Source organism: Condylura cristata, unplaced genomic scaffold (assembly GCF_000260355.1).
Source record: "Condylura cristata isolate star-nosed mole 26May11 unplaced genomic scaffold, ConCri1.0 scaffold00004, whole genome shotgun sequence".
Taxonomy (NCBI): Eukaryota; Metazoa; Chordata; class Mammalia; order Eulipotyphla; family Talpidae; genus Condylura; species Condylura cristata.
In genome coordinates this window covers 43480741-43491232 of record NW_004567105.1, presented here as the reverse complement: position 1 = coordinate 43491232, position 10492 = coordinate 43480741, and the positions used below count along the sequence as shown (strand labels likewise).

The following is a 10492-nucleotide window of genomic DNA, read 5'->3' as shown; positions in this document are numbered from 1 at the left end:
GGCGCAGGTGGGACTAGAACTCATGCGGAAGCGGCTTTAGATTCTCAGTGCAGTGCTTTAACCCGCTGCGCCACCAGGGAGGGCCCTATGGGTGACTTTTTAAACTGTAAAAAAAAAATTCTGTAAAAAGCAGTGATTAAAGGACACTGGCCAAATACAATGATAAAAGAGTAACCTACAGAACATCAGTACTTTTTAATTTGACCACTGTTCACTTCTTTCCTTGTAAGAGGAAATTTTATCCAAGTACTGTTAAAGCCTCCCACCTACAACTTTATATTGTAGTTTAAAATAAGAACTATAAATATGAAGGGTATTAAGGCATAAACTATGATAATTATTTTCTATCCATCTAGTAAGTATTCCATCTCCCTTCAAGTAACAGATCTTGCAGATGTATTAAGCTTGGCCAATCACCATAGCCCAACCTCCAGGCAACAGAACAGTCCAGGAACTGGGGAAGAAACCAAGGTCCTGACTCCTGCGCTTCTTCCCTTGGCCCTCCTCTGAGTTCAAGTGTTAACTCTTCTCATTGTTCTGAGTTAACATAGTATGAGTTGAATTCATATTTCCTATAATCAGGAATATTCTTTTATATATCTATGTGCATTTTTTCATCTCAGTTGTAATCCCCGTGGGCTTCCCATCACCAAATCACCCACAATCATGAATATTCTTAAGAACTCACTAATATTAACAAATTTTAGTTTTATAAAGGAATGGAGAGACCTCCTAACTTAAAAATCTGATCTGTTCTGAGAAAGCAGTCACCAGGTATTTTTTTCTCCCTTTGACTAAGCACCATGCCATTTAGGTGTTTATAAGGCCCCCTGATGAGACACATTCTAATCACCCGAAATTTCCTGTCTCTTCAAAAGTCTATCAACGTTTCACCTTAAATTGTACTGTTAATGCTCTTAAATTGTAAAGAAAAATGTTTTGAACACTGTTTAAGGAAAAACACTTTTTTACATATCCCTTCCATTATTTTCTTCCCCTAACCACGAGATAATTTAGAAAGATTTTCCAAAATGACATAGCAAGGAAAAGAAAGGAGTAATATCTAATCCAATTTAAAATCAAAATTTCACCTGTTTACCTTGTGATTTCAACTGTATATGATTTCTGCCTAACGGTAGTTGATCTGCATAACCTTTCTTGAGAATTCACATCTGGCAGCACAGTCTGTGTGAATCTCACTTCATGGAGATAAAATTTTAGCTAAATAAATGAATGACATGAATGAATCAAGACTTGAACAGAAGAAACTAATCCTAAATTACTGAACAGAGTAGTAATGTACACTAAGTAATGGGTACTATTATCAAGTGATGGCAGAATTTTTACACAGCAAATATAGCATAACACTTCCACCAACACTCAAAATATTCTGTCACCATTTTCAAACTGCCTTTAGATGACAGCTTATAAGCATGCTCCTCTTTCTCCTCATCGTACCTGAAGATTGAATGACTGATGTTTTATGACCAGACTTTTCAATATCACTTTTGGCTACTGAAGTTAACAAACAGGGCATCTATAAAAACTAAGAATTGTCCAGTTGTTATTTAGGTTAGGTGTGCTAAAGCCCCAAAGCTCAAACACGCTCCAAGAAGCTATGCATTCTTACACTCTTCAAGGCTGGAGTTTGTTTCATTTCTAGAACATATTCAGAAAACAATAGAAATACTACTTTTAAAGACATTTTATAAAGACAACCTTTGCCTAATCCAATTAACACTGCACACTCCAGTCATGAAATATGAAAGTAAGTTATCAGAACTCTTTAACAGTTTTAATTTAAACTCCAGCCTTCATTTATTTCCATATACATTCACAGAACCCCTAGCAAGTGTTAGACACTTTACCAGATAAGGCAAAGTTATGAAAAGGTTCTGCTCACAAAACAAGGGTGGTAAAAACATGCAAAAGAACTGAAAGACAGCTCAAATGATATGACAAGGTAACTATGATCAAAGCGGATGAACAAAGGCAGCATGAGACACCCATAAGGACAATTCAGAGTCAACCAGGACATGAGGAAAGAGAAGGCATTTCAGAAGAAAACCCAGAATAAAGGCAGATGTCAAGGTATGAAAAGGAAAACATCAAGCAGCTTGGCATTAAACACATACATCTGAGGAAAGAGAGGTAGGCTAAGAGGATGGTAGGAATGGTGGGAAGTGGCTTCCAGAAACTTTTAAGAAACAGTATAGGAACAAATCAGAAGCCCCTGAAATACTTAGGATTTAGAATTTATCTTAAATACAATGATAAACAGGAGACAACTGAAGTCATCCAAGTGGAGATTTGTTCATGGTGTATGCACACAGGATGGCAGTGGTACAGTATCTGGGACTATCTTGTTTGGGGAGAAACAGTGCAGCTGACATATCTGCAGAATGATGAGTTAAACTGTAAGAGGCAAAAAATCAGCCAGTATCAGACTGTACAACAACAAATCCCACATTCAATAACCATACAAACACCTGGTTCAAATCTTAGATTTAAACCAATGAACCCTTATAGACACTGTCTACTTCATTCAGTCATTTCATGGCTACCATGAAGGTCTATGACTAGATGCTTTATATTAATGGCTTTTTAAAGCGCTTATCTTTTCAAGTTTCTTAGGCTCCTTGGACATAAAAATTTTCATTTTCTTTAATTCAATACCTTGAAACACAAATGGTTATGTGCAATGCTACTGAGAAGAAGCAAGTATTTCTTTATATACCCTAAAGTTTCAGAAGCCACATGTCGATTTATTCTAACAGGGAGAAGAGAAGGGCTGTGTCAAATGTGTGTAGGCAACATACAGAAGCCAAAAAGCTAGAATGTGTAAGTAAGGATATGCACACAGAGTGCAAGAAACACAGAAAACAAAAGGTATGAATCTCACAAATATAACAAGTGAATGAAGTCAGACCCAAAAATATATATACTATGTAAAGGTCTAAAACAGGTAAAATTCATTAAATGCTAGAAGTCAGAACAGTGGCTGGGGGGGGAGGGGGGGCTGATGGGGAGAGGGACTAAATGTGCACACAGGGCTTCTGAGTTTCAGTGTTCTATTTCTAAATTTGGATGTTGGTTACATAGGTATACTCTTTTTTTTTTAGTTTATATAATACTTCTCCACATATATGCTAAAATTGAAACAGTACAGTTATAAACTAACAGATAAAAAGATGAGGGAAGCACTACTGGAAGAAAATATAAAGGAAGATGCCACAAACATAAAGGCCCTGGTGATGGGGCCAAAGAGAAAATTAAGAGCCAGAAAGATTGTACAATATTTTGGTTCAAGTCTAAAAGAAACACTATTACCTAAAGTACTCATGAACTAAAATAATATTGCTATTTTGGTGACAGCCACTTGATGAAGTTTCTATTAATCTTGAAATTTCTTCAGTATCTACTGAATCACACAATGAATGTAGGCCACCTGAACACCTAACTGAATCCAACCAATCCTCCCCCAATCTTAGTAATAAGATAGATATGAGGATATGCCCCCAAGTTAACTACCCTATGCATCTAGACTCCAACTCTGAACATCCCAACTAAACGAGCTTAATGTAACAGACAAACCTGCAGAAATAATTCTTCCCTTTCTCCAAAAGAAAGCATCATTACTGTTTCCCACGTGACTCCTAACACTATTCAAGCAGTCCCCCACTTAGTCCTCATTACTCTAATTTCTGTCACTGGCTGAATCTTATTTTTGTGTTTACTTGTTTATTTTCTCTTCCTCTTCAAAGTGTTTTAAGCTCCATGAGAGCGGGGACCTTTATCTTTATACCACTGGACACAGATGGTTATGTGCTCAATAAAAACTTGTCATATGGGCCCTCCCTGGTGGCACTGCAAAAGAAGCTTAAGCCAATTCCGCATGAGTTCGATCCCCGCCTGCCCCAGAGGTGACCACATGACGCAGCAGACCTCTCCTGACCCACCCGCTGCTACCCTCAGCAGTGTACTTCGTCGATCTGCCTGTTCTCCTCCCCACTCTGTTTCTGGTGAATCCTCTCACCCTCCGCATCTCTAGCCTGTATCCCAGTTCTGTATGAATAATAAATAAATCTTTAAAAACAAACAAACAAAAAAAAAAAAAACTTGTCATATGACTACAACTGCCCAGGTAATTTGCTTTAAGGTCACCAAGTATACAGAAGATCAAGTCAGTACCAATAAATCAGTAAGCCTAATGGCAAATACAAAGTAAGTTATTATTCTGTCTCTGGGTAAAAGTGAGCATTAGAACAAGTAAACTGCACCAGCTTTTGTTCCAGCTATGTTAGAAGTTTTAATAAGGCTGATGATTTGGAAGACAGAGTAATTGTTCTATGCACTTTACGGAGCATTTTTACCTACAATGAACACTATAAAATCAATGTGACCTAAATAACAAACTACCATGGTGTGAGGCCAGAGGAGAAGACTTGACTCTGAGCCAAGTTAGGTAGTCCCTCTGTTTTCTGGGAGTTTTTCTACCATAAAAGTATCACAGCTGCAACCCATCCTCAAATACATGTCTGTGGTTGACATCCACGGTGTAATCACCTATGTTCTCTGGTAAATATTTATGGTTTCGGGTCTTATATCCAAGTCTTTAACTGCATTTTGAATTAGTTTTTGGTATGAAGTATGGATCTAGTTTGACTTTTTTTGCGTATGGCTGTCCAAGTTTCCCAATACTATTTGTTAAAGAGACTTTCTTTGTGAAAGATTAAGGACAAGAAAAAGGTAAGATAAACAAATGGGACTAGATCAAACTAAAAAGGTTTTGAACCTTAAAAGACACCACCCACCACCACCACCACTACCACCAAAAAAAAAAAAGGCAGCCCTTATGTACTGGGAGAAGATAACTGCACATCATGCATCTGACAAGGGGTTAGAGTTCTAAAATATATAGAGAACTCATACAGCTCAACAACAAAACAAACAGGCAAATGACCAAAATAGACACTTCTCCAAGAAAGACATTCTGATGGCATTCAGGCACATGGAAAAAAAAAATGTTCGGTGTCATTTATTAAGAGTGATGTAAGTCAAAAATATCTCACCTTTGTGAGAATAGCCTTTATCAAAGAGTGGAAACAACAAATGTTGCTGAGATGAAGAAAAAAGAACACTCATCTATGATTGGTAGGAATATAATTTGGTGCAGCCTCTATGGAAAATAGTATGCAGATTCCTTAAGATTAAAACAGAAATATATGATCCAGCATTACCTATTGATAGGTATTTTCCCAAAAAATATTAAAACTAAAATACTAGTATATGAAAAGAAGTATATATTCCTTTGTTCATGTTAGTATTATTCACAGTAACTGTCATGGAGCCAACCTAAATGTCCAGTCAGTGGAATGGATCAAGAAATTATGAACACATAAACACACACACACATCCCTCTCTCTTTACAGAATACTACTCAGCTATTTTTAAAAGATGAAGTAGTGTCCTTTGGAAAAAAATGGATTCCCAGGTGGTTATATTAAGTGAAACAATTCTATTACAGGAATATAAGTAACAACAAAAAACTGAGTAAGTACAGGAAAAAAAAATCTTAGACTTTGAAAAACACTGATGTTGAGAGGGAATGGGGGCAAGAAAGGAAGGAGGGCTAAGAGGTAGGACATCAGCACTGGAGTCTGGTGGAGAGGAAGCGAAGTGCATGCATGTAGGGAGGTATGAAGCTGTACTCACAAAGTTATATAATTATGTAAAAGACTGAAAAATTATTAAAACTTGAGAAAGAAAAGCTTTTATAAAAAGATATGCAAAGATTTTAAAAAGAAAATTCATAGGATGATGTGCTTTTGAAGCTCTAAGCCAAGATCAAAATTTTCACATGTCACTAATTATGTTGTGTTTTTCCCTAAAACTTCTGAAGTACTTCATGACTATTCAAGAGATTTTAGTTGCCAGGGTGCCTGAATTTAAGGGGAGAAAAATTACAGTTAGAATTGCAAAGAATGAAAAGTTCGTGGACAAGGAAAACCTTTTACGCACACTACTACTGAATACCAACTTTGAATTCAATATCCTGAATATTGGCTTTTTTAAAAAAAATTAGTTATTTCTACAGTCTTATTACACATTTAAAGTGAATCCTCACTTTTATAAATCTACAGAAGTTTTAAAAACAGTACACTGCATTTAAGTAACAAGAATTAAATAAAACATGGTTTTCAAAGATGAGTTTAAAATGATGACCAGAAAAGTTCTAAATGTAATTACCCAAAGCAAGTATTTCCAATTTTTCAAATGTGATTTAAGCGGTAGCTGAAGGTTAAAATGCAGTACTATTATCAATCAACAAGTGTTGCAGCAATGTCTTGGAAATTTCTTCATTTACAATAGTCATCACTACATTCAGAGAAATAAGAATACCAAAACTAATATATTTATCATCACATCTGGACACATCTTTGCCCACAATTCAAAATGTCAACCTAACAGAACATTTAGGTACACTTGTAAATTTGTGGGGTGCACGTTTTTCCTTTTAAAAGCTGGCATGAGCTTTAAAAGCTTTCTTGAGACTGGCAAAGTGGGTTGGAAAAGACAACTTTTGCTATCACCGAGGAATGGGACAGTGTTCCCCCGCCCCACTACCACCTTACATACAAAGTCCTTTATGTTCTACTATGAAAGGCTTAAGGTACAAAGAAATAGAGAGGAAAACTGCCTGCCTATGGTTATTCCTCAATGCTCTTGTGTTAAAGACCCAATGCTCTTGTGTTAAAGCACAGGTGTGAAGAACCATGTGCAACAGAAAAGTTCTAAAACTGCTTTGGTATGATGGTTGCACAACTCTTTTAAAATTACTAAAAATCACCGAATTGTATATTACAATGTACAATTGTACATTACAATGCTATGTAAATTATACTTCAAAAAAGCTATTAATAAAAAATAACCAGCAAGGCCTACAGTAGGACAGTGCAGCTGTAAAAATGAATGTATCTAACACCCAGGGACATCCAACTCATAACTTATAATAAATCCAAAATACAGTTCTGCTTTCCCTGAACCTGTAAGGCACCTATTAAGTGTCCCCCGTTTCGCTAATATGTTCCTTAAGAGCTTCTGGTCTGGAGCCCTCCCTGGTGGCCCAACAGGTTAAAGCATGGCACTGTGAAGCTATCCACAGCCACTACACACAAGATCCATCCACTACACACAAGTAACCCAAATGGTGTTACTCCTGTCTCACCCCTGCTTCCCTAAGCAATGTTTCAGCTGATCTGTCTTGTTCTGCTCCCCAGTCTCTGGTTAATCCCCTCAGCGACCCCCCCCCACCCCCATCTCTGGCCTGTACTCCTATTCTTGTATGCATAAATAAATACATCTTTATAAAATAAAAAAGAACTTCTAATCTCTCTTTCATTTTGGTCTACACTGCACTAACAAGAAAGAAAAAGACTTCTACAGTCATGCTCATGATTCCTTCTGAACTGTATCAGTACACACAGAAACAGTAGAAAAGTTAGCAAGTGATTTCGTAGAAATCAATCCTCCTTATCCAGCATACATGGGCATGAAAACCTCTAACTGACTTCCCAAGTCACAACCCCCCTCAGTAGTTTATGTATACTTCTCTTAAATTCTTTAAAACTTAGATTGTAGTTATTCAGGAACATGTCTTAACCAACCCTTTAATAACCCTCATGTCATGAACACTCTTTCACATTCTAGCAAAATGTTCTTTGGATGAGTGGCATTATTTTCCTACTCAAATTGAGGAGAATCAATTCTACCTTCAAAGGGTGCTATTGGACAATCACTAATAAGCTCTTTTTCAGAGCTGAATGGTGGATGATGGTAACAATAAAGACATGTATAATAAACAAATGTCAAACCAACCACTGGATAGCCAATCAGCTAGGCTATAATACAAACAATTAAGAGCATTAATACCCAAATTCTTTACCAATCAGCAGTTTTAAAAAGTCCTTTTGTTAATTAAAAGTTATTCTAAATTCACAGTTTTTTGTGCATTACTCATGGGTCTAAAAACCAACATGTCTGCAACTGCCATTAATACCATGGTGATACCAATACTCAAGGCAGAAAATGTCAAACCTTTGAGGTTTCAAGGAAATTATCAAAAAAGGCCCAAGGAAAATAAACAGAAGTTAACTAGTATCACAGAGAAATTAACCAAAGTTAAATGCAATGGATAGGGCAAAATTAACAACTGAAATCCTTCCCACATGAAGCACATTCACAGCTAAGGAAGTCAAAATGTCATATGCCTTCCAATTAACAACTTCCAGAATGGATCTAAAACAGCAAAATACTGAAAATAGTCAAGGTAATACAAACTTAGGATAAGTTAAGGGTACCATGAATTGATAGATTTAAGTTCTCTAACTCAAGTCGGCACTCAAATCCTACACAGCAAGGAACACATCACAAAAATTACCCAGACCCCTAAAGACAGTGAATAGCCTGTACTGGAACAGCCCCAAAACTATTGGCAACTTTACAGATTTGTCTTAAAAACTGTATTCTGTCATCATCATCCGTGGCTCTGAAAGAACCACGGATTGTTTTTAAAGTTAGAACCTTGCACGTGCTTCCAAAATGATGAGTCAAAATTATTTTCTTATACATACAGAAACTGAAATGCATTTCATTATGAGGTAATTATTCCCAGCAACATATCAGTGGCAAACTTCTGAGTTTGGTTTGTTTCTCTTCACCAGTAAAGTTCTGAAGTTCTTAGGAGTTTCCTTGTCATTTACTTGAACATCATCTACGGTAACACTCAAACCAAAACCACAATAAAGAGGCTTAGCCTCTGTGGGATTCTACATGTAAAAAACATTACTCATAAATAAAATACAATCACTATTGCTTTAAATAACACACATTTGTAAATTTTCATGCCATTTGATGGTCTTCCCTGTTCGATAGCAAAACAAAACCTATGAAGTTGCCAATGAGTTTTTAACTAAATTCATTCTATGATAATACAAGGAAAACGTGAACTTAGAAATTACTGATGAGGAAGTATTGAATGTTCTCAGTCATTTTTATTCAAAAATCTCTAAAGAATTAGTGGAATTCACAATACTGTCCCAGAGTTAGTTTCTTTCAGTTGTTCTGTATCCTACTTCATACCAGGTGTAAATAAAGCAATGAAGCCCTAACAGGATTCATTCATTTAGTCAAAGAACATTCAGACAAAACTTTGGAGTACTACTTACTACAGTCCTACTGGAATGGCACCAACTCAAAAACCGATGAGACTTTTTGGCAATCAACTTCTACGTCTTCAAGAATCAACTAGGAATTTTCTCTTTTGCGCACTCGTACCCCTCAATGTCTACCCCTTAAAAGGCAGTAAAAATAGTTCAACTTAAAACTCTTAACACCACAGCAACAATTCCAGGTAAAAGTAAAAAGATGACCAGAAGACCACAAAATGAGCTTTGACATTTCGTTTAAATGGTCAGCCTGGAGTAGTTCAACTCGTTTTTATGATAGATTCAGTTTAATACCTTCATCTAAATGAAAAGAAACTCTTTCAACATTCTTTTCAATACAATAAAGCTTTAAACACAAACTTCAATATAGTCACACTATTCAATTACTATTTTGCAAAATCGTCCTCCAGTCACCATTCTGTATAAACTAATTAGAAAGGGAGAAAAAAACACAAACTGACAGCTCAGCCATCCAAAATACGCACTTTATCAAACCCCAGTGTTTATTTTCAAGTGCAAGAAAATAACAGACATTTGCAGCTCAAGACAGGAAAAGCACAACCAGAGTTGCTGTACTACCGCCACTATGCTTCTCAAAGAGCAAAATAATTCAGGACAGGCAAATTAAAAACATTCTGCACATGGCAAAAATAAAAAGGTCCAATATCCTACAATCCATAGCAAAAGCACTATTCCCTCTCTTTTTGAGTCTATACCAGTAAGCCATAGATACAAGTGTCAAATAAACTCAGGATCTGTTTAAAATACAACGAAAACCTGGAAAAATTCCCTCCCACAAATCACTTAGTGAACATGAGGCTTTCAACCCAAAGTGGGGGCGGGGACCCACATCACCCCCCACCCAAATGCAGAAAAAGCGGTCATCAACAAGTTGAAAAGGCAGAAAAAAGTACAGCTACCCTCCACCCCCACCTTTAAAAAAAAAAGTCCTTTAACAAAAGGTAACACAGCTCTCCAAGTACCTGGTGGAAGTGCCTTTCCTCACATCGCAGATGCTACATTTAAAGGCTTCAGCACTGTTTCTGAAGGTGCAGACGCTACAATCCCAAAACCCTTCGTCTGCGGCAGGTTTCGCTTGTCTTTTTGGCCTTCGGAGGAGTGAGGAGTGGGGGGAAAAGGGGAGGGAAAAAGACACGGAGCAGGAAAAAGGGGAGAGACAGCAAAACAGGCGCTGGTGAGCCGTCGTAATTTCGCAAAAACCCAGCGCAGGAAACTTCGCTCGGGCGACCACCCACCAACCCTTT

General features: G+C 37.0%; 1 protein-coding gene across 1 annotated transcript in view; it reads right to left on the bottom strand.

The window, feature by feature from the left end:
* Positions 1-10492, bottom strand: part of RYBP (RING1 and YY1 binding protein) — a 77957-nt gene that overhangs the window by 64104 nt on the left and 3361 nt on the right. Inside the window, exon 2 of the mRNA XM_004676550.1 lies at positions 10211-10336. Coding sequence (XP_004676607.1) covers positions 10211-10336 — 126 coding nt within the window. The remainder of the gene's footprint in view (positions 1-10210; positions 10337-10492) is intronic.